At 63.3% G+C, this 25,575-nt stretch overlaps 1 protein-coding gene across 1 annotated transcript in view; it reads left to right on the forward strand.

Moving 5' to 3' along the window:
- fdps (farnesyl diphosphate synthase (farnesyl pyrophosphate synthetase, dimethylallyltranstransferase, geranyltranstransferase)) overlaps positions 1 to 25,575 on the forward strand; it is a 56,018-nt gene continuing 30,443 nt past the window's right edge. The window contains exon 1 of the mRNA XM_072490656.1: positions 1 to 77. Within this exon, the coding sequence (XP_072346757.1) occupies positions 30 to 77 (48 nt within the window). The 5' untranslated portion in view covers positions 1 to 29. The remainder of the gene's footprint in view (positions 78 to 25,575) is intronic.

Genomic DNA, 25,575 nt, shown 5'->3' on the forward strand with positions numbered 1-25,575 from the left:
AGGCTTTCTTTCTCGTGGCTGATGACATCATGGACCAGTCTGTCACCCGGAGAGGTCGAGTCTGTTGGTATCGGAGGGTATGGATTCTGTCGGCACCAAGACCTCAACGTTAGAAGTTAGAATTCCAACCGTAGTATTGTCCCTCGTTGGTTCAGTCACCTGACGTGACGGGGGTTTGTGTCTGTGATTCCCCCACACGGTGATGGGACGGGGGGTCTGTGTCTTTTATTCCCCCACACGGTGACGGGACGGGGGGTCTGTGTCTGTGATTCCCCCACACGGTGATGGGACGGGGGTCTGTGTCTTTGATTCCCCCACACGGTGACGGGACGGGGGGTCTGTGTCTGTGATTCACCCCACACGGTGACGGGACGGGGGGGTCTGTGTCTTTGATTCCCCCACACGGTGATGGGACGGGGGTCTGTGTCTGTGATTCCCCCACACGGTGATGGGACGGGGGTCTGTGTCTGTGATTCCCCCACACGGTGACGGGACAGGGACTGTGATTCCCCCACACGGTGATGGGACGGGGGTCTGTGTCTGTGATTCCCCCACACGGTGATGGGACGGGGGTCTGTGTCTGTGATTCCCCCACACGGTGATGGGACGGGGTCTGTGATTCCCCACACGGTGATGGGACAGGGACTGTGATTCCCCCACACGGTGATGGGACGGGGGCCTGTGTCTGTGATTCCCCCACACGGTGATGGGACAGGGGTCTGTGTCTGTGGTTCCCCCACACGGTGACGGGACAGGGACTGTGATTCCCCCACACGGTGATGGGACGGGGGCCTGTGTCTGTGATTCCCCCACACGGTGATGGGACAGGGGTCTGTGTCTGTGATTCCCCCACACGGTGACGGGACGGGGTCTGTGATTCCCCCACACGGTGACGGGACGGGGTCTGTGATTCCCCCACACGGTGACGGGACGGGGGTCTGTGCCTGTGATTCCCCCACACGGTGATGGGACGGGGGTCTGTGATTCCCCCACACGGTGATGGGACGGGGGTCTGTGATTCCCCCACACGGTGACGGGACGGGGTCTGTGATTCCCCCACACGGTGACGGGACGGGGGTCTGTGTCTGTGATTCCCCCACACGGTGATGGGTCGGGGGTCTGTGATTCCCCCACACGGTGACGGGACGGGGGGTCTGTGTCTGTGATTCCCCAACACGGTGACGGGGCGGGGGTCTGTGATTCCCCCACACGGTGATGGGACGGGGGTCTGTGTCTGTGATTCCCCAACACGGTGACGGGGCGGGGGTCTGTGTCTGTGATTCCCCCACACGGTGATGGGACGGGGGTCTGTGTCTGTGATTCCCCAACACGGTGACGGGGCGGGGGTCTGTGTCTGTGATTCCCCAACACGGTGACGGGGCGTGGGTCTGTGATTCCCCCACACGGTGACGGGACGGGGGTCTGTGTCTGTGATTCCCCCACACGGTGACGGGACGGGGGTCTCTGTCTGTGATTCCCCCACACGGTGATGGGACGGGGGTCTGTGATTCCCCCAGACGGTGATGGGACGGGGGACTGTGTCTGTGATTCCCCCACACGGTGACGGGACGGGGGTCTGTGTCTGTGATTCCCCCACACGGTGATGGGACGGGGGTCTGTGATTCCCCCACACGGTGATGGGACGGGGGACTGTGTCTGTGATTCCCCCACACGGTGACGGGACGGGGGTCTGTGTCTGTGGTTCCCCCACGGTGATGGGACGGGGGTCTGTGATTCCCCCAGACGGTGATGGGACGGGGGTCTGTGATTCCCCACACGGTGACGGGACGGGGGTCTGTGATTCCCCCACACGGGGATGGGACGGGGGGTCTGTGATTCCCCCACACGGTGATGGGACAGGGGTCTGTGATTCCCCCACACGGTGACGGGACGGGGGGTCTGTGTCTGTGATTCCCCCACACGGTGACGGGACGGGGGGTCTGTGTCTGTGATTCCCCCACACGGTGACGGGATGGGGGGTCTGTGTCTGTGATTCCCCCACACGGTGATGGGACGGGGGTCTGTGTCTGTGATTCCCCCACACGGTGACGGGACGGGGGGTCTGTGTCTGTGATTCCCCCACACGGTGACGGGACGGGGGGTCTGTGTCTGTGATTCCCCCACACGGTGACGGGACGGGGGGTCTGTGTCTGTGATTCCCCACACGGTGACGTGACGGGGGGTCTGTGTCTGTGATTCCCCCACACGGTGATGGGACGGGGGTCTGTGATTCCCCCACACGGGGATGTGACGGGGTCTGTGTCTGTGATTCCCCCCACACGGTGACGGGACGGGGGTCTGTGTCTGTGATTCACCCACACGGTGACGGGACGGGGGTCTGTGTCTTTGATTCCCCCACACGGTGACGGGACGGGGGGTCTGTGTCTGTGATTCACCCCACACGGTGACGGGACGGGGGTCTGTGTCTTTGATTCCCCCACACGGTGACGGGACGGGGGGTCTGTGTCTGTGATTCACCCCACACGGTGATGGGACGGGGGTCTGTGTCTGTGATTCCCCCACACGGTTATGGACGGGGTCTGTGATTCCCCCACACGGTGATGGGACAGGGGTCTGTGTCTGTGATTCCCCAACACGGTGATGGGACGGGGGTCTGTGCCTGTGATTCCCCCACACGGTGATGGGACGGGGGTCTGTGATTCCCCCACACGGTGATGGGACGGGGGTCTGTGTCTTTGATTCCCCCACACGGTGACGGGACGGGGGGGTCTGTGTCTGTGATTCACCCCACACGGTGATGGGACGGGGGTCTGTGTCTTTGATTCCCCCACACGGTGACGGGACGGGGGGTCTGTGTCTGTGATTCACCCCACACGGTGACGGGACGGGGGTCTGTGATTTCCCCACACGGTGATGGGACGGGGGTCTGTGTCTTTGATTCCCCCACACGGTAATGGGACGGGGGTCTGTGTCTGTGATTCCCCCACACGGTGATGGGACGGGGGTCTGTGATTCCCCCACACGGTGATGGGACGGGGGTCTGTGATTCCCCCACACGGTGACGGGACGGGGGTCTGTGATTCCCCCACACGGTGACGGGACGGGGGTCTGTGATTCCCCCACACGGTGACGGGACGGGGGTCTATGTCTTTGATTCCCCCACACGGTGACGGGACGGGGGGTCTGTGTCTGTGATTCACCCCACACGGTGACGGGACGGGGGTCTGTGTCTTTGATTCCCCCACACGGTGACGGGACGGGGGGTCTGTGTCTGTGATTCACCCCACACGGTGATGGGACGGGGGTCTGTGTCTGTGATTCCCCCACACGGTTATGGGACGGGGTCTGTGATTCCCCCACACGGTGATGGGACAGGGGTCTGTGTCTGTGATTCCCCCACACGGTGATGGGACGGGGGTCTGTGTCTTTGATTCCCCCACACGGTGATGGGACGGGGGTCTGTGTCTTTGATTCCCCCACACGGTGATAGGACGGGGGGTCTGTGTCTGTGATTCCCCCACACGGTGATGGGACGGGGGTCTGTGATTCCCCCACACGGTGATGGGACGGGGGTCTGTGTCTGTGATTCACCCCACACGGTGATGGGACGGGGGTCTGTGTCTTTGATTTCCCCCACACGGTGACGGGACGGGGAGTCTGTGTCTGGGATTCACCCCACACGGTGATGGGACGGGGGTCTGTGTCTGTGATTCCCCCACACGGTGACGGGACGGGGGTCTGTGATTTCCCCACACGGTGATGGGACGGGGGTCTGTGTCTTTGATTCCCCCACACGGTGATGGGACGGGGGTCTGTGTCTGTGATTCCCCCACACGGTGATGGGACGGGGGTCTGTGATTCCCCCACACGGTGATGGGACGGGGGTCTGTGATTCCCCCACACGGTGACGGGACGGGGGTCTGTGATTCCCCCACACGGTGATGGGACGGGGGGGTCTGTGATTCCCCCACATGGTGACGGGACGGGGGTCTGTGATTCCCCCACACGGTGACGGGACGGGGGTCTGTGTCTGTGATTCCCCCACACGGTGACGGGACGGGGGTCTGTGTCTGTGATTCCCCCACACGGTGACGGGACGTGGGTCTGTGTCTGTGATTCCCCCACACGGTGATGGGACGGGGGTCTGTGATTCCCCCACACGGTGACGGGACGTGGGTCTGTGTCTGTGATTCCCCCACACGGTGACGGGACGGGGGTCTGTGATTCCCCCACACGGTGATGGGACGGGGGTCTGTGATTCCCCCACACGGTGATGGGACGGGAGTCTGTGATTCCCCCACACGGTGATGGGACGGGGGTCTGTGTCTGTGATTCCCCCACATGGTGATGGGACGGGGGTCTGTGATTCCCCCACACGGTGATGGGACGGGAGTCTGTGATTCCCCCACACGGTGACGGGACGGGGGTCTGTGTCTGTGATTCCCCCACATGGTGATGGGACGGGGGTCTGTGATTCCCCCACACGGGGATGGGATGGGGGTCTGTGTCTGTGATTCCCCCACATGGTGATGGGACGGGGTCTGTGTCTGTGATTCCCCCACACGGTGACGGGACGGGGGTCTGTGTCTGTGATTCCCCCACATGGTGATGGGACGGGGGTCTGTAATTCCCCCACACGGGGATGGGATGGGGGTCTGTGTCTGTGATTCCCCCACACGGTGATGGGACGGGGGTCTGTGATTCCCCCACACGGTGACGGGACGGGGGTCTGTGATTCCCCCACACGGTGATGGGGCGGGGGTCTGTGATTCCCCCACACGGTGACGGGACGGGGGTCTGTGTCTGTGATTCCCCCACACGGTGACGGGACGGGGGGTCTGTGATTCCTCCACACGGTGACGGGACGGGGGGGTCTGTGTCTGTGATTCCCCCACACTGTGATGGGACGGGGGTCTGTGTCTGTGGTTCCCCCACATGGTGACGGGACGGGGGTCTGTGATTCCCCCACATGGTGATGGGACGAGGGGGTCTGTGTCTGTGATTCCCCCACACGGTGATGGGACGGGGGTCTGTTTCTGTGGTTCCCCCACATGGTGACGGGACGGGGGTCTGTGATTCCTCCACACGGTGATGGGACGGGGGGGTCTGTGTCTGTGGTTCCCCCACACGGTGATGGGACGGGGGTCTGTGATTCCCCCACACGGGGACGGGACGGGGGTCTGTGTCTGTGATTCCCCCACACGGGGACGGGACGGGGGTCTGTGTCTGTGATTCCCCCACACGGTGACGGGACGGGGGTCTGTGTCTGTGATTCCCCCACACGGTGACGGGACGGGGGTCTGTGTCTGTGATTCCCCCACACGGTGACGGGACAGGGGTCTGTGATTCCCCCACACGGTGATGGGACGGGGGTCTGTGATTCCCCCACACGATGATGGGACTGGGGTCTGTGATTCCCCCACACGGTGACGGGACAGGGGGTCTGTGATTCCCCCACACGGTGATGGGACGGGGGTCTGTGATTCCCCCACACGGTGACGGGACGGGGGTCTGTGATTCCCCCACACGGTGACGGGACGGGGGTCTGTGTCTGTGATTCCCCCACACGGTGACGGGACGGGGGTCTGTGTCTGTGATTCCCCCACACGGTGATGGGACGGGGGTCTGTGATTCCCCCACACGGTGATGGGACGGGGGTCTGTGATTCCCCCACACGGTGATGGGACGGGGGTCTGTGATTCCCCCACATGGTGATGGGACGGGGGTCTGTGATTCCACCACACGGTGATGGGACGGGGGGTCTGTGATTCCCCCACACGGTGATGGGACGGGGGTCTGTGATTCCCCCACACGGTGATGGGACGGGGGTCTGTGTCTGTGATTCCCCCAGACGGTGATGGGACGGGGGTCTGTGATTCCACCACACGGTGATGGGACGGGGGGGTCTGTGATTCCCCCACACGGTGATGGGACGGGGGTCTGTGATTCCCCCACACGGTGACGGGACGGGGGTCTGTGATTCCCCCACACGGTGATGGGACGGGGGGGTCTGTGATTCCCCCACACGGTGACGGGACGGGGGTCTGTGTCTGTGATTCCCCCACACGGTGATGGGACGGGGGGTCTGTGATTCCCCCACACGGTGATGGGACGGGGGGTCTGTGTCTGTGATTCCCCCACACGGTGATGGGACGGGGGTCTGTGTCTTTGATTCCCCCACACGGTGACGGGACGGGGGGTCTGTGTCTGTGATTCACCCCACACGGTGACGGGACGGGGGTCTGTGTCTTTGATTCCCCCACACGGTGACGGGACGGGGGGTCTGTGTCTGTGATTCACCCCACACGGTGATGGGACGGGGGTCTATGTCTGTGATTCCCCCACACGGTTATGGGACGGGGTCTGTGATTCCCCCACACGGTGATGGGACAGGGGTCTGTGTCTGTGATTCCCCAACACGGTGATGGGACGGGGGTCTGTGTCTTTGATTCCCCCACACGGTGATGGGACGGGGGGGTCTGTGTCTGTGATTCACCCACACGGTGATGGGACGGGGGTCTGTGATTCCCCCACACGGTGATGGGACGGGGGTCTGTGTCTTTGATTCCCCCACACGGTGACGGGACGGGGGGTCTGTGTCTGTGATTCACCCCACACGGTGATGGGACGGGGGTCTGTGTCTTTGATTTCCCCCACACGGTGACGGGACGGGGAGTCTGTGTCTGTGATTCACCCCACACGGTGATGGGACGGGGGTCTGTGATTCCCCCACACGGTGATGGGACGGGGGTCTGTGTCTGTGATTCCCCCAGACGGTGATGGGACGGGGGTCTGTGATTCCACCACACGGTGATGGGACGGGGGGGGTCTGTGATTCCCCCACACGGTGACGGGACGGGGGTCTGTGATTCCCCCACACGGTGATGGGACGGGGGGGTCTGTGATTCCCCCACACGGTGATGGGACGGGGGGTCTGTGTCTGTGATTCCCCCACACGGTGATGGGACGGGGTCTGTGATTCCCCCACACGGTGACGGGACGGGGGTCTGTGTCTGTGATTCCCCCACACGGTGATGGGACGGGGGGTCTGTGATTCCCCCACACGGTGATGGGACGGGGGGTCTGTGTCTGTGATTCCCCCACACGGTGACGGGACGGGGGTCTGTGTCTTTGATTCCCCCACACGGTGACGGGACGGGGGGTCTGTGTCTGTGATTCACCCCACACGGTGACGGGACGGGGGTCTGTGTCTTTGATTCCCCCACACGGTGACGGGACGGGGGGTCTGTGTCTGTGATTCACCCCACACGGTGATGGGACGGGGTTCTGTGTCTGTGATTCCCCCACACGGTTATGGGACGGGGTCTGTGATTCCCCCACACGGTGATGGGACAGGGGTCTGTGTCTGTGATTCCCCAACACGGTGATGGGACGGGGGTCTGTGTCTTTGATTCCCCCACACGGTGATAGGATGGGGGGTCTGTGTCTGTGATTCCCCCACACGGTGATGGGACGGGGGTCTGTGATTCCCCCACACGGTGATGGGACGGGGGTCTGTGTCTTTGATTCCCCCACACGGTGACGGGACGGGGGGTCTGTGTCTGTGATTCACCCCACACGGTGATGGGACGGGGGTCTGTGATTCCCCCACACGGTGATGGGACGGGGGTCTGTGTCTGTGATTCCCCCAGACGGTGATGGGACGGGGGTCTGTGATTCCACCACACGGTGATGGGACGGGGGGGTCTGTGATTCCCCCACACGGTGATGGGACGGGGGTCTGTGATTCCCCCACACGGTGACGGGACAGGGGTCTGTGATTCCCCCACATGGTGACGGGACGGGGGTCTGTGATTCCCCCACACGGTGATGGGACGGGGGGGTCTGTGATTCCCCCACACGGTGATGGGACGGGGGGTCTGTGTCTGTGATTCCCCCACACGGTGATGGGACGGGGGTCTGTGATTCCCCCACACGGTGACGGGACGGGGGTCTGTGTCTGTGTTTCCCCCACACGGTGATGGGACGGGGGGTCTGTGATTCCCCCACACGGTGATGGGACGAGGGGTCTGTGTCTGTGATTCCCCCACACGGTGATGGGACGGGGGTCTGTGTCTTTGATTCCCCCACACGGTGACGGGACGGGGGGTCTGTGTCTGTGATTCCCCCACACGGTGATGGGACGGGGGTCTGTGTCTGTGATTCCCCCACACGGTTATGGGATGGGGTCTGTGATTCCCCAACACGGTGATGGGACGGGGGTCTGTGTCTGTGATTCCCCAACATGGTGATAGGACGGGGGGTCTGTGTCTGTGATTCCCCCACACGGTGATGGGACGGGGGTCTGTGATTCCCCCACACGGTGATGGGACGGGGGTCTGTGTCTTTGATTTCCCCCACACGGTGACGGGACGGGGGGTCTGTGTCTGTGATTCACCCCACACGGTGATGGGACGGGGGTCTGTGTCTTTGATTCCCCCACACGGTGACGGGACGGGGAGTCTGTGTCTGTGATTCACCCCACACGGTGACGGGACGGGGGTCTGTGATTCCCCCACACGGTGATGGGACGGGGGTCTGTGATTCCCCCACACGGTGACGGGACGGGGGTCTGTGTCTGTGATTCCCCCACACGGTGATGGGACGGGGGTCTGTGATTCCCCCACACGGTGACGGGACGGGGGTCTGTGATTCCCCCACACGGTGATGGGACGGGGGGGTCTGTGATTCCTCCACATGGTGACGGGACGGGGGTCTTTGATTCCCCCACACGGTGACGGGACGGGGGTCTGTGTCTGTGATTCCCCCACACGGTGACGGGACGGGGGTCTGTGTCTTTGATTCCCCCACACGGTGATGGGACGGGGGTCTGTGATTCCCCCACACGGTGACGGGACGTGGGTCTGTGTCTGTGATTCCCCCACACGGTGACGGGACGGGGGTCTGTGTCTGTGATTCCCCCACATGGTGATGGGACGGGGGTCTGTGATTCCCCCACACGGGGATGGGATGGGGGTCTGTGTCTGTGATTCCCCCACATGGTGATGGGACGGGGTCTGTGTCTGTGATTCCCCCACACGGTGACGGGACGGGGGTCTGTGTCTGTGATTCCCCCACATGGTGATGGGACGGGGGTCTGTAATTCCCCCACACGGGGATGGGATGGGGGTCTGTGTCTGTGATTCCCCCACACGGTGATGGGACGGGGGTCTGTGATTCCCCCACACGGTGATGGGGCGGGGGTCTGTGATTCCCCCACACGGTGACGGGACGGGGGTCTGTGTCTGTGATTCCCCCACACGGTGACGGGACGGGGGGTCTGTGATTCCTCCACACGGTGACGGGACGGGGGGGTCTGTGTCTGTGATTCCCCCACACGGTGATGGGACGGGGGTCTGTGTCTGTGGTTCCCCCACATGGTGACGGGACGGGGGTTTGTGATTCCCCCACATGGTGATGGGACGAGGGGGTCTGTGTCTGTGATTCCCCCACACGGTGATGGGACGGGGGTCTGTGTCTGTGGTTCCCCCACATGGTGACGGGACGGGGGTCTGTGATTCCTCCACACGGTGATGGGACGGGGGGGTCTGTGTCTGTGGTTCCCCCACACGGTGATGGGACGGGGTCTGTGATTCCCCCACACGGTGATGGGACGGGGGTCTGTGTCTGTGATTCCCCCACATGGTGATGGGACGGGATCTGTGTCTGTGATTCCCCCACACGGGGACGGGACGGGGGTCTGTGTCTGTGATTCCCCCACACGGTGACGGGACGGGGGTCTGTGTCTGTGATTCCCCCACACGGTGACGGGACAGGGGTCTGTGATTCCCCCACACGGTGATGGGACGGGGGTCTGTGATTCCCCCACACGGTGATGTGACTGGGGTCTGTGATTCCCCCACACGGTGACGGGACAGGGTCTGTGATTCCCCCACACGGTGACGGGACAGGGGGTCTGTGATTCCCCCACACGGTGATGGGACGGGGGTCTGTGATTCCCCCACACGGTGACGGGACGGGGGTCTGTGTCTGTGATTCCCCCACACGGTGACGGGACGGGGGTCTGTGTCTGTGATTCCCCCACACGGTGATGGGACGGGGGTCTGTGATTCCCCCACACGGTGATGGGATGGGGGGGTCTGTGATTCCCCCACATGGTGATGGGACGGGGGTCTGTGATTCCACCACACGGTGATGGGACGGGGGGTCTGTGATTCCCCCACACGGTGATGGGACGGGGGTCTGTGATTCCCCCACACGGTGATGGGACGGGGGTCTGTGTCTGTGATTCCCCAACACGGTGATGGGACGGGGGTCTGTGTCTTTGATTCCCCCACACGGTGACGGGACGGGGGTCTGTGTCTGTGATTCCCCCACACGGTGATGGGACGGGGGTCTGTGTCTGTGATTCCCCCACACGGTGACGGGACGGGGGTCTGTGTCTGTGATTCCCCCACACGGTGATGGGACGGGGGTCTGTGTCTGTGATTCCCCCACACGGTGATGGGACGGGGGTCTGTGATTCCCCCACACGGTGATGGGACGGGGGTCTGTGTCTGTGATTCCCCAACACGGTGATGGGACGGGGGTCTGTGTCTGTGATTCCCCCACACGGTGATGGGACGGGGGTCTGTGTCTTTGATTCCCCCACACGGTGACGGGACGGGGGGTCTGTGTCTGTGATTCACCCCACACGGTGATGGGACGGGGGTCTGTGTCTTTGATTTCCCCCACACGGTGACGGGACGGGGAGTCTGTGTCTGTGATTCACCCCACACGGTGATGGGACGGGGGTCTGTGTCTGTGATTCCCCCAGACGGTGATGGGACGGGGGTCTGTGATTCCACCACACGGTGATGGGACGGGGGGGTCTGTGATTCCCCCACACGGTGACGGGACGGGGGCCTGTGATTCCCCCACACGGTGATGGAACGGGGGGGCCTGTGATTCCCCCACACGGTGATGGGACGGGGGGTCTGTGTCTGTGATTCCCCCACACGGTGATGGGACGGGGGTCTGTGATTCCCCCACACGGTGACGGGACGGGGGTCTGTGTCTGTGATTCCCCCACACGGTGATGGGACGGGGGGTCTGTGATTCCCCCACACGGTGATGGGACGGGGGGTCTGTGTCTGTGATTCCCCCACACGGTGACGGGACGGGGGTCTGTGTCTTTGATTCCCCCACACGGTGACTGGACGGGGGGTCTGTGTCTGTGATTCACCCCACACGGTGACGGGACGGGGGGTCTGTGTCTGTGATTCCCCCACACGGTTATGGGACGGGGTCTGTGATTCCCCCACACGGTGATGGGACAGGGGTCTGTGTCTGTGATTCCCCAACACGGTGATGGGACGGGGGTCTGTGTCTTTGATTCCCCCACACGGTGATAGGACGGGGGGTCTGTGTCTGTGATTCCCCCACACGGTGGTGGGACGGGGGTCTGTGATTCCCCCACACGGTGATGGGACGGGGGTCTGTGTCTTTGATTCCCCCACACGGTGACGGGACGGGGGGTCTGTGTCTGTGATTCACCCCACACGGTGATGGGACGGGGGTCTGTGATTCCCCCACACGGTGATGGGACGGGGGTCTGTGTCTTTGATTCCCCCACACGGTGACGGGACGGGGGTCTGTGTCTTTGATTCCCCTACACGGTGACGGGACGGGGGTCTGTGATTCCCCCACACGGTGATGGGACGGGGGTCTGTGTCTGTGATTCCCCCACACGGTGATGGGACGGGGGGTCTGTGATTCCCCCACACGGTGATGGGACGGGGGTCTGTGATTCCCCCACACGGTGATGGGACAGGGGTCTGTGTCTGTGATTCCCCAACACGGTGATGGGACGGGGGTCTGTGTCTTTGATTCCCCCACACGGTGATAGGACGGGGGGTCTGTGTCTGTGATTCCCCCACACGGTGATGGGACGGGGGTCTGTGATTCCCCCACACGGTGATGGGACGGGGGTCTGTGTCTTTGATTCCCCCACACGGTGACGGGACGGGGGGTCTGTGTCTGTGATTCACCCCACACGGTGACGGGACGGGGAGTCTGTGTCTGTGATTCACCCCACACGGTGATGGGACGGGGGTCTGTGATTCCCCCACACGGTGATTGGACGGGGGTCTGTGTCTGTGATTCCCCCAGACGGTGATGGGACGGGGGTCTGTGATTCCACCACACGGTGATGGGACGGGGGGGTCTGTGATTCCCCCACACGGTGATGGGACGGGGGTCTGTGATTCCCCCACACGGTGACGGGACGGGGGTCTGTGATTCCCCCACATGGTGACGGGACGGGGGTCTGTGATTCCCCCACACGGTGATGGGACGGGGGGGTCTGTGATTCCCCCACACGGTGATGGGATGGGGGGTCTGTGTCTGTGATTCCCCCACACGGTGATGGGACGGGGGTCTGTGATTCCCCCACACGGTGACGGGACGGGGGTCTGTGTCTGTGATTCCCCCACACGGTGATGGGACGGGGGGTCTGTGATTCCCCCACACGGTGATGGGACGGGGGGTCTGTGTCTGTGATTCCCCCACACGGTGACGGGACGGGGGTCTGTGTCTTTGATTCCCCCACACGGTGACGGGACGGGGGGTCTGTGTCTGTGATTCCCCCACACGGTGACGTGACGGGGGGTCTGTGTCTGTGATTCCCCCACACGGTGATGGGACGGGGGTCTGTGATTCCCCCACACGGGGATGTGACGGGGTCTGTGTCTGTGATTCCCCCCACACGGTGACGGGACGGGGGTCTGTGTCTGTGATTCACCCACACGGTGACGGGACGGGGGTCTGTGTCTTTGATTCCCCCACACGGTGACGGGACGGGGGGTCTGTGTCTGTGATTCACCCCACACGGTGACGGGACGGGGGTCTGTGTCTTTGATTCCCCCACACGGTGACGGGACGGGGGGTCTGTGTCTGTGATTCACCCCACACGGTGATGGGACGGGGGTCTGTGTCTGTGATTCCCCCACACGGTTATGGGACGGGGTCTGTGATTCCCCCACACGGTGATGGGACAGGGGTCTGTGTCTGTGATTCCCCAACACGGTGATGGGACGGGGGTCTGTGCCTGTGATTCCCCCACACGGTGATGGGACGGGGGTCTGTGATTCCCCCACACGGTGATGGGACGGGGGTCTGTGTCTTTGATTCCCCCACACGGTGACGGGACGGGGGGGTCTGTGTCTGTGATTCACCCCACACGGTGATGGGACGGGGGTCTGTGTCTTTGATTCCCCCACACGGTGACGGGACGGGGGGTCTGTGTCTGTGATTCACCCCACACGGTGACGGGACGGGGGTCTGTGATTTCCCCACACGGTGATGGGACGGGGGTCTGTGTCTTTGATTCCCCCACACGGTAATGGGACGGGGGTCTGTGTCTGTGATTCCCCCACACGGTGATGGGACGGGGGTCTGTGATTCCCCCACACGGTGATGGGACGGGGGTCTGTGATTCCCCCACACGGTGACGGGACGGGGGTCTGTGATTCCCCCACACGGTGACGGGACGGGGGTCTGTGATTCCCCCACACGGTGACGGGACGGGGGTCTATGTCTTTGATTCCCCCACACGGTGACGGGACGGGGGGTCTGTGTCTGTGATTCACCCCACACGGTGACGGGACGGGGGTCTGTGTCTTTGATTCCCCCACACGGTGACGGGACGGGGGGTCTGTGTCTGTGATTCACCCCACACGGTGATGGGACGGGGGTCTGTGTCTGTGATTCCCCCACACGGTTATGGGACGGGGTCTGTGATTCCCCCACACGGTGATGGGACAGGGGTCTGTGTCTGTGATTCCCCCACACGGTGATGGGACGGGGGTCTGTGTCTTTGATTCCCCCACACGGTGATGGGACGGGGGTCTGTGTCTTTGATTCCCCCACACGGTGATAGGACGGGGGGTCTGTGTCTGTGATTCCCCCACACGGTGATGGGACGGGGGTCTGTGATTCCCCCACACGGTGATGGGACGGGGGTCTGTGTCTGTGATTCACCCCACACGGTGATGGGACGGGGGTCTGTGTCTTTGATTTCCCCCACACGGTGACGGGACGGGGAGTCTGTGTCTGGGATTCACCCCACACGGTGATGGGACGGGGGTCTGTGTCTGTGATTCCCCCACACGGTGACGGGACGGGGGTCTGTGATTTCCCCACACGGTGATGGGACGGGGGTCTGTGTCTTTGATTCCCCCACACGGTGATGGGACGGGGGTCTGTGTCTGTGATTCCCCCACACGGTGATGGGACGGGGGTCTGTGATTCCCCCACACGGTGATGGGACGGGGGTCTGTGATTCCCCCACACGGTGACGGGACGGGGGTCTGTGATTCCCCCACACGGTGATGGGACGGGGGGGTCTGTGATTCCCCCACATGGTGACGGGACGGGGGTCTGTGATTCCCCCACACGGTGACGGGACGGGGGTCTGTGTCTGTGATTCCCCCACACGGTGACGGGACGGGGGTCTGTGTCTGTGATTCCCCCACACGGTGACGGGACGTGGGTCTGTGTCTGTGATTCCCCCACACGGTGATGGGACGGGGGTCTGTGATTCCCCCACACGGTGACGGGACGTGGGTCTGTGTCTGTGATTCCCCCACACGGTGACGGGACGGGGGTCTGTGATTCCCCCACACGGTGATGGGACGGGGGTCTGTGATTCCCCCACACGGTGATGGGACGGGAGTCTGTGATTCCCCCACACGGTGATGGGACGGGGGTCTGTGTCTGTGATTCCCCCACATGGTGATGGGACGGGGTCTGTGTCTGTGATTCCCCCACACGGTGACGGGACGGGGGTCTGTGTCTGTGATTCCCCCACATGGTGATGGGACGGGGGTCTGTAATTCCCCCACACGGGGATGGGATGGGGGTCTGTGTCTGTGATTCCCCCACACGGTGATGGGACGGGGGTCTGTGATTCCCCCACACGGTGACGGGACGGGGGTCTGTGATTCCCCCACACGGTGATGGGGCGGGGGTCTGTGATTCCCCCACACGGTGACGGGACGGGGGTCTGTGTCTGTGATTCCCCCACACGGTGACGGGACGGGGGGTCTGTGATTCCTCCACACGGTGACGGGACGGGGGGGTCTGTGTCTGTGATTCCCCCACACTGTGATGGGACGGGGGTCTGTGTCTGTGGTTCCCCCACATGGTGACGGGACGGGGGTCTGTGATTCCCCCACATGGTGATGGGACGAGGGGGTCTGTGTCTGTGATTCCCCCACACGGTGATGGGACGGGGGTCTGTTTCTGTGGTTCCCCCACATGGTGACGGGACGGGGGTCTGTGATTCCTCCACACGGTGATGGGACGGGGGGGTCTGTGTCTGTGGTTCCCCCACACGGTGATGGGACGGGGGTCTGTGATTCCCCCACACGGGGACGGGACGGGGGTCTGTGTCTGTGATTCCCCCACACGGGGACGGGACGGGGGTCTGTGTCTGTGATTCCCCCACACGGTGACGGGACGGGGGTCTGTGTCTGTGATTCCCCCACACGGTGACGGGACGGGGGTCTGTGTCTGTGATTCCCCCACACGGTGACGGGACAGGGGTCTGTGATTCCCCCACACGGTGATGGGACGGGGGTCTGTGATTCCCCCACACGATGATGGGACTGGGGTCTGTGATTCCCCCACACGGTGACGGGACAGGGGGTCTGTGATTCCCCCACACGGTGATGGGACGGGGGTCTGTGATTCCCCCACACGGTGACGGGACGGGGGTCTGTGATTCCCCCACACGGTGACGGGACGGGGGTCTGTGTCTGTGATTCCCCCACACGGTGACGGGACGGGGGTCTGTGTCTGTGATTCCCCCACACGGTGATGGGACGGGGGTCTGTGATTCCCCCACACGGTGATGGGACGGGGGTCTGTGATTCCCCCACACGGTGATGGGACGGGGGTCTGTGATTCCCCCACATGGTGATGGGACGGGGGTCTGTGATTCCACCACACGGTGATGGGACGGGGGGTCTGTGATTCCCCCACACGGTGATGGGACGGGGGTCTGTGATTCCCCCACACGGTGATGGGACGGGGGTCTGTGTCTGTGATTCCCCCAGACGGTGATGGGACGGGGGTCTGTGATTCCACCACACGGTGATGGGACGGGGGGGTCTGTGATTCCCCCACACGGTGATGGGACGGGGGTCTGTGATTCCCCCACACGGTGACGGGACGGGGGTCTGTGAGTCCCCCACACGGTGATGGGACGGGGGGGTCTGTGATTCCCCCACACGGTGACGGGACGGGGGTCTGTGTCTGTGATTCCCCCACACGGTGATGGGACGGGGGGTCTGTGATTCCCCCACACGGTGATGGGACGGGGGGTCTGTGTCTGTGATTCCCCCACACGGTGATGGGACGGGGGTCTGTGTCTTTGATTCCCCCACACGGTGACGGGACGGGGGGTCTGTGTCTGTGATTCACCCCACACGGTGACGGGACGGGGGTCTGTGTCTTTGATTCCCCCACACGGTGACGGGACGGGGGGTCTGTGTCTGTGATTCACCCCACACGGTGATGGGACGGGGGTCTATGTCTGTGATTCCCCCACACGGTTATGGGACGGGGTCTGTGATTCCCCCACACGGTGATGGGACAGGGGTCTGTGTCTGTGATTCCCCAACACGGTGATGGGACGGGGGTCTGTGTCTTTGATTCCCCCACACGGTGATGGGACGGGGGGGTCTGTGTCTGTGATTCCCCCACACGGTGATGGGACGGGGGTCTGTGATTCCCCCACACGGTGATGGGACGGGGGTCTGTGTCTTTGATTCCCCCACACGGTGACGGGACGGGGGGTCTGTGTCTGTGATTCACCCCACACGGTGATGGGACGGGGGTCTGTGTCTTTGATTTCCCCCACACGGTGACGGGACGGGGAGTCTGTGTCTGTGATTCACCCCACACGGTGATGGGACGGGGGTCTGTGATTCCCCCACACGGTGATGGGACGGGGGTCTGTGTCTGTGATTCCCCCAGACGGTGATGGGACGGGGGTCTGTGATTCCACCACACGGTGATGGGACGGGGGGGGTCTGTGATTCCCCCACACGGTGACGGGACGGGGGTCTGTGATTCCCCCACACGGTGATGGGACGGGGGGGTCTGTGATTCCCCCACACGGTGATGGGACGGGGGGTCTGTGTCTGTGATTCCCCCACACGGTGATGGGACGGGGGTTTGTGATTCCCCCACACGGTGACGGGACGGGGGTCTGTGTCTGTGATTCCCCCACACGGTGATGGGACGGGGGGTCTGTGATTCCCCCACACGGTGATGGGACGGGGGGTCTGTGTCTGTGATTCCCCCACACGGTGACGGGACGGGGGTCTGTGTCTTTGATTCCCCCACACGGTGACGGGACGGGGGGTCTGTGTCTGTGATTCACCCCACACGGTGACGGGACGGGGGTCTGTGTCTTTGATTCCCCCACACGGTGACGGGACGGGGGGTCTGTGTCTGTGATTCACCCCACACGGTGATGGGACGGGGTTCTGTGTCTGTGATTCCCCCACACGGTTATGGGACGGGGTCTGTGATTCCCCCACACGGTGATGGGACAGGGGTCTGTGTCTGTGATTCCCCAACACGGTGATGGGACGGGGGTCTGTGTCTTTGATTCCCCCACACGGTGATAGGATGGGGGGTCTGTGTCTGTGATTCCCCCACACGGTGATGGGACGGGGGTCTGTGATTCCCCCACACGGTGATGGGACGGGGGTCTGTGTCTTTGATTCCCCCACACGGTGACGGGACGGGGGGTCTGTGTCTGTGATTCACCCCACACGGTGATGGGACGGGGGTCTGTGATTCCCCCACACGGTGATGGGACGGGGGTCTGTGTCTGTGATTCCCCCAGACGGTGATGGGACGGGGGTCTGTGATTCCACCACACGGTGATGGGACGGGGGGGTCTGTGATTCCCCCACACGGTGATGGGACGGGGGTCTGTGATTCCCCCACACGGTGACGGGACAGGGGTCTGTGATTCCCCCACATGGTGACGGGACGGGGGTCTGTGATTCCCCCACACGGTGATGGGACGGGGGGGTCTGTGATTCCCCCACACGGTGATGGGACGGGGGGTCTGTGTCTGTGATTCCCCCACACGGTGATGGGACGGGGGTCTGTGATTCCCCCACACGGTGACGGGACGGGGGTCTGTGTCTGTGTTTCCCCCACACGGTGATGGGACGGGGGGTCTGTGATTCCCCCACACGGTGATGGGACGAGGGGTCTGTGTCTGTGATTCCCCCACACGGTGATGGGACGGGGGTCTGTGTCTTTGATTCCCCCACACGGTGACGGGACGGGGGGTCTGTGTCTGTGATTCCCCCACACGGTGATGGGACGGGGGTCTGTGTCTGTGATTCCCCCACACGGTTATGGGATGGGGTCTGTGATTCCCCCACACGGTGATGGGACAGGGGTCTGTGTCTGTGATTCCCCAACATGGTGATAGGACGGGGGGTCTGTGTCTGTGATTCCCCCACACGGTGATGGGACGGGGGTCTGTGATTCCCCCACACGGTGATGGGACGGGGGTCTGTGTCTTTGATTTCCCCCACACGGTGACGGGACGGGGGGTCTGTGTCTGTGATTCACCCCACACGGTGATGGGACGGGGGTCTGTGTCTTTGATTCCCCCACACGGTGACGGGACGGGGAGTCTGTGTCTGTGATTCACCCCACACGGTGACGGGACGGGGGTCTGTGATTCCCCCACACGGTGATGGGACGGGGGTCTGTGATTCCCCCACACGGTGACGGGACGGGGGTCTGTGTCTGTGATTCCCCCACACGGTGATGGGACGGGGGTCTGTGATTCCCCCACACGGTGACGGGACGGGGGTCTGTGATTCCCCCACACGGTGATGGGACGGGGGGGTCTGTGATTCCTCCACATGGTGACGGGACGGGGGTCTTTGATTCCCCCACACGGTGACGGGACGGGGGTCTGTGTCTGTGATTCCCCCACACGGTGACGGGACGGGGGTCTGTGTCTTTGATTCCCCCACACGGTGATGGGACGGGGGTCTGTGATTCCCCCACACGGTGACGGGACGTGGGTCTGTGTCTGTGATTCCCCCACACGGTGACGGGACGGGGGTCTGTGTCTGTGATTCCCCCACATGGTGATGGGACGGGGGTCTGTGATTCCCCCACACGGGGATGGGATGGGGGTCTGTGTCTGTGATTCCCCCACATGGTGATGGGACGGGGTCTGTGTCTGTGATTCCCCCACACGGTGACGGGACGGGGGTCTGTGTCTGTGATTCCCCCACATGGTGATGGGACGGGGGTCTGTAATTCCCCCACACGGGGATGGGATGGGGGTCTGTGTCTGTGATTCCCCCACACGGTGATGGGACGGGGGTCTGTGATTCCCCCACACGGTGATGGGGCGGGGGTCTGTGATTCCCCCACACGGTGACGGGACGGGGGTCTGTGTCTGTGATTCCCCCACACGGTGACGGGACGGGGGGTCTGTGATTCCTCCACACGGTGACGGGACGGGGGGGTCTGTGTCTGTGATTCCCCCACACGGTGATGGGACGGGGGTCTGTGTCTGTGGTTCCCCCACATGGTGACGGGACGGGGGTTTGTGATTCCCCCACATGGTGATGGGACGAGGGGGTCTGTGTCTGTGATTCCCCCACACGGTGATGGGACGGGGGTCTGTGTCTGTGGTTCCCCCACATGGTGACGGGACGGGGGTCTGTGATTCCTCCACACGGTGATGGGACGGGGGGGTCTGTGTCTGTGGTTCCCCCACACGGTGATGGGACGGGGTCTGTGATTCCCCCACACGGTGATGGGACGGGGGTCTGTGTCTGTGATTCCCCCACATGGTGATGGGACGGGATCTGTGTCTGTGATTCCCCCACACGGGGACGGGACGGGGGTCTGTGTCTGTGATTCCCCCACACGGTGACGGGACGGGGGTCTGTGTCTGTGATTCCCCCACACGGTGACGGGACAGGGGTCTGTGATTCCCCCACACGGTGATGGGACGGGGGTCTGTGATTCCCCCACACGGTGATGGGACTGGGGTCTGTGATTCCCCCACACGGTGACGGGACAGGGTCTGTGATTCCCCCACACGGTGACGGGACAGGGGGTCTGTGATTCCCCCACACGGTGATGGGACGGGGGTCTGTGATTCCCCCACACGGTGACGGGACGGGGGTCTGTGTCTGTGATTCCCCCACACGGTGACGGGACGGGGGTCTGTGTCTGTGATTCCCCCACACGGTGATGGGACGGGGGTCTGTGATTCCCCCACACGGTGATGGGATGGGGGGGTCTGTGATTCCCCCACATGGTGATGGGACGGGGGTCTGTGATTCCACCACACGGTGATGGGACGGGGGGTCTGTGATTCCCCCACACGGTGATGGGACGGGGGTCTGTGATTCCCCCACACGGTGATGGGACGGGGGTCTGTGTCTGTGATTCCCCAACACGGTGATGGGACGGGGGTCTGTGTCTTTGATTCCCCCACACGGTGACGGGACGGGGGTCTGTGTCTGTGATTCCCCCACACGGTGATGGGACGGGGGTCTGTGTCTGTGATTCCCCCACACGGTGACGGGACGGGGGTCTGTGTCTGTGATTCCCCCACACGGTGATGGGACGGGGGTCTGTGTCTGTGATTCCCCCACACGGTGATGGGACGGGGGTCTGTGATTCCCCCACACGGTGATGGGACGGGGGTCTGTGTCTGTGATTCCCCAACACGGTGATGGGACGGGGGTCTGTGTCTGTGATTCCCCCACACGGTGATGGGACGGGGGTCTGTGTCTTTGATTCCCCCACACGGTGACGGGACGGGGGGTCTGTGTCTGTGATTCACCCCACACGGTGATGGGACGGGGGTCTGTGTCTTTGATTTCCCCCACACGGTGACAGGACGGGGAGTCTGTGTCTGTGATTCACCCCACACGGTGATGGGACGGGGGTCTGTGTCTGTGATTCCCCCAGACGGTGATGGGACGGGGGTCTGTGATTCCACCACACGGTGATGGGACGGGGGGGTCTGTGATTCCCCCACACGGTGACGGGACGGGGGCCTGTGATTCCCCCACACGGTGATGGAACGGGGGGGCCTGTGATTCCCCCACACGGTGATGGGACGGGGGGTCTGTGTCTGTGATTCCCCCACACGGTGATGGGACGGGGGTCTGTGATTCCCCCACACGGTGACGGGACGGGGGTCTGTGTCTGTGATTCCCCCACACGGTGATGGGACGGGGGGTCTGTGATTCCCCCACACGGTGATGGGACGGGGGGTCTGTGTCTGTGATTCCCCCACACGGTGACGGGACGGGGGTCTGTGTCTTTGATTCCCCCACACGGTGACTGGACGGGGGGTCTGTGTCTGTGATTCACCCCACACGGTGACGGGACGGGGGGTCTGTGTCTGTGATTCCCCCACACGGTTATGGGACGGGGTCTGTGATTCCCCCACACGGTGATGGGACAGGGGTCTGTGTCTGTGATTCCCCAACACGGTGATGGGACGGGGGTCTGTGTCTTTGATTCCCCCACACGGTGATAGGACGGGGGGTCTGTGTCTGTGATTCCCCCACACGGTGGTGGGACGGGGGTCTGTGATTCCCCCACACGGTGATGGGACGGGGGTCTGTGTCTTTGATTCCCCCACACGGTGACGGGACGGGGGGTCTGTGTCTGTGATTCACCCCACACGGTGATGGGACGGGGGTCTGTGATTCCCCCACACGGTGATGGGACGGGGGTCTGTGTCTTTGATTCCCCCACACGGTGACGGGACGGGGGTCTGTGTCTTTGATTCCCCTACACGGTGACGGGACGGGGGTCTGTGATTCCCCCACACGGTGATGGGACGGGGGTCTGTGTCTGTGATTCCCCCACACGGTGATGGGACGGGGGGTCTGTGATTCCCCCACACGGTGATGGGACGGGGGTCTGTGATTCCCCCACACGGTGATGGGACAGGGGTCTGTGTCTGTGATTCCCCAACACGGTGATGGGACGGGGGTCTGTGTCTTTGATTCCCCCACACGGTGATAGGACGGGGGGTCTGTGTCTGTGATTCCCCCACACGGTGATGGGACGGGGGTCTGTGATTCCCCCACACGGTGATGGGACGGGGGTCTGTGTCTTTGATTCCCCCACACGGTGACGGGACGGGGGGTCTGTGTCTGTGATTCACCCCACACGGTGACGGGACGGGGAGTCTGTGTCTGTGATTCACCCCACACGGTGATGGGACGGGGGTCTGTGATTCCCCCACACGGTGATGGGACGGGGGTCTGTGTCTGTGATTCCCCCAGACGGTGATGGGACGGGGGTCTGTGATTCCACCACACGGTGATGGGACGGGGGGGGTCTGTGATTCCCCCACACGGTGACGGGACGGGGGTCTGTGATTCCCCCACACGGTGATGGGACGGGGGGGTCTGTGATTCCCCCACACGGTGATGGGACGGGGGGTCTGTGTCTGTGATTCCCCCACACGGTGATGGGACGGGGGTCTGTGATTCCCCCACACGGTGACGGGACGGGGGTCTGTGTCTGTGATTCCCCCACACGGTGATGGGACGGGGGGTCTGTGATTCCCCCACACGGTGATGGGACGGGGGGTCTGTGTCTGTGATTCCCCCACACGGTGACGGGACGGGGGTCTGTGTCTTTGATTCCCCCACACGGTGACGGGACGGGGGGTCTGTGTCTGTGATTCACCCCACACGGTGACGGGACGGGGGTCTGTGTCTTTGATTCCCCCACACGGTGACGGGACGGGGGGTCTGTGTCTGTGATTCACCCCACACGGTGATGGGACGGGGTTCTGTGTCTGTGATTCCCCCACACGGTTATGGGACGGGGTCTGTGATTCCCCCACACGGTGATGGGACAGGGGTCTGTGTCTGTGATTCCCCAACACGGTGATGGGACGGGGGTCTGTGTCTTTGATTCCCCCACACGGTGATAGGATGGGGGGTCTGTGTCTGTGATTCCCCCACACGGTGATGGGACGGGGGTCTGTGATTCCCCCACACGGTGATGGGACGGGGGTCTGTGTCTTTGATTCCCCCACACGGTGACGGGACGGGGGGTCTGTGTCTGTGATTCACCCCACACGGTGATGGGACGGGGGTCTGTGATTCCCCCACACGGTGATGGGACGGGGGTCTGTGTCTGTGATTCCCCCAGACGGTGATGGGACGGGGGTCTGTGATTCCACCACACGGTGATGGGACGGGGGGGTCTGTGATTCCCCCACACGGTGATGGGACGGGGGTCTGTGATTCCCCCACACGGTGACGGGACAGGGGTCTGTGATTCCCCCACATGGTGACGGGACGGGGGTCTGTGATTCCCCCACACGGTGATGGGACGGGGGGGTCTGTGATTCCCCCACACGGTGATGGGACGGGGGGTCTGTGTCTGTGATTCCCCCACACGGTGATGGGACGGGGGTCTGTGATTCCCCCACACGGTGACGGGACGGGGGTCTGTGTCTGTGTTTCCCCCACACGGTGATGGGACGGGGGGTCTGTGATTCCCCCACACGGTGATGGGACGAGGGGTCTGTGTCTGTGATTCCCCCACACGGTGATGGGACGGGGGTCTGTGTCTTTGATTCCCCCACACGGTGACGGGACGGGGGGTCTGTGTCTGTGATTCCCCCACACGGTGATGGGACGGGGGTCTGTGTCTGTGATTCCCCCACACGGTTATGGGATGGGGTCTGTGATTCCCCCACACGGTGATGGGACAGGGGTCTGTGTCTGTGATTCCCCAACATGGTGATAGGACGGGGGGTCTGTGTCTGTGATTCCCCCACACGGTGATGGGACGGGGGTCTGTGATTCCCCCACACGGTGATGGGACGGGGGTCTGTGTCTTTGATTTCCCCCACACGGTGACGGGACGGGGGGTCTGTGTCTGTGATTCACCCCACACGGTGATGGGACGGGGGTCTGTGTCTTTGATTCCCCCACACGGTGACGGGACGGGGAGTCTGTGTCTGTGATTCACCCCACACGGTGACGGGACGGGGGTCTGTGATTCCCCCACACGGTGATGGGACGGGGGTCTGTGATTCCCCCACACGGTGACGGGACGGGGGTCTGTGTCTGTGATTCCCCCACACGGTGATGGGACGGGGGTCTGTGATTCCCCCACACGGTGACGGGACGGGGGTCTGTGATTCCCCCACACGGTGATGGGACGGGGGGGTCTGTGATTCCTCCACATGGTGACGGGACGGGGGTCTTTGATTCCCCCACACGGTGACGGGACGGGGGTCTGTGTCTGTGATTCCCCCACACGGTGACGGGACGGGGGTCTGTGTCTTTGATTCCCCCACACGGTGATGGGACGGGGGTCTGTGATTCCCCCACACGGTGACGGGACGTGGGTCTGTGTCTGTGATTCCCCCACACGGTGACGGGACGGGGGTCTGTGTCTGTGATTCCCCCACATGGTGATGGGACGGGGGTCTGTGATTCCCCCACACGGGGATGGGATGGGGGTCTGTGTCTGTGATTCCCCCACATGGTGATGGGACGGGGTCTGTGTCTGTGATTCCCCCACACGGTGACGGGACGGGGGTCTGTGTCTGTGATTCCCCCACATGGTGATGGGACGGGGGTCTGTAATTCCCCCACACGGGGATGGGATGGGGGTCTGTGTCTGTGATTCCCCCACACGGTGATGGGACGGGGGTCTGTGATTCCCCCACACGGTGATGGGGCGGGGGTCTGTGATTCCCCCACACGGTGACGGGACGGGGGTCTGTGTCTGTGATTCCCCCACACGGTGACGGGACGGGGGGTCTGTGATTCCTCCACACGGTGACGGGACGGGGGGGTCTGTGTCTGTGATTCCCCCACACGGTGATGGGACGGGGGTCTGTGTCTGTGGTTCCCCCACATGGTGACGGGACGGGGGTTTGTGATTCCCCCACATGGTGATGGGACGAGGGGGTCTGTGTCTGTGATTCCCCCACACGGTGATGGGACGGGGGTCTGTGTCTGTGGTTCCCCCACATGGTGACGGGACGGGGGTCTGTGATTCCTCCACACGGTGATGGGACGGGGGGGTCTGTGTCTGTGGTTCCCCCACACGGTGATGGGACGGGGTCTGTGATTCCCCCACACGGTGATGGGACGGGGGTCTGTGTCTGTGATTCCCCCACATGGTGATGGGACGGGATCTGTGTCTGTGATTCCCCCACACGGGGACGGGACGGGGGTCTGTGTCTGTGATTCCCCCACACGGTGACGGGACGGGGGTCTGTGTCTGTGATTCCCCCACACGGTGACGGGACAGGGGTCTGTGATTCCCCCACACGGTGATGGGACGGGGGTCTGTGATTCCCCCACACGGTGATGGGACTGGGGTCTGTGATTCCCCCACACGGTGACGGGACAGGGTCTGTGATTCCCCCACACGGTGACGGGACAGGGGGTCTGTGATTCCCCCACACGGTGATGGGACGGGGGTCTGTGATTCCCCCACACGGTGACGGGACGGGGGTCTGTGTCTGTGATTCCCCCACACGGTGACGGGACGGGGGTCTGTGTCTGTGATTCCCCCACACGGTGATGGGACGGGGGTCTG

Source organism: Scyliorhinus torazame, chromosome 26, assembly GCF_047496885.1.
Source record: "Scyliorhinus torazame isolate Kashiwa2021f chromosome 26, sScyTor2.1, whole genome shotgun sequence".
Classification (NCBI taxonomy): Eukaryota; Metazoa; Chordata; class Chondrichthyes; order Carcharhiniformes; family Scyliorhinidae; genus Scyliorhinus; species Scyliorhinus torazame.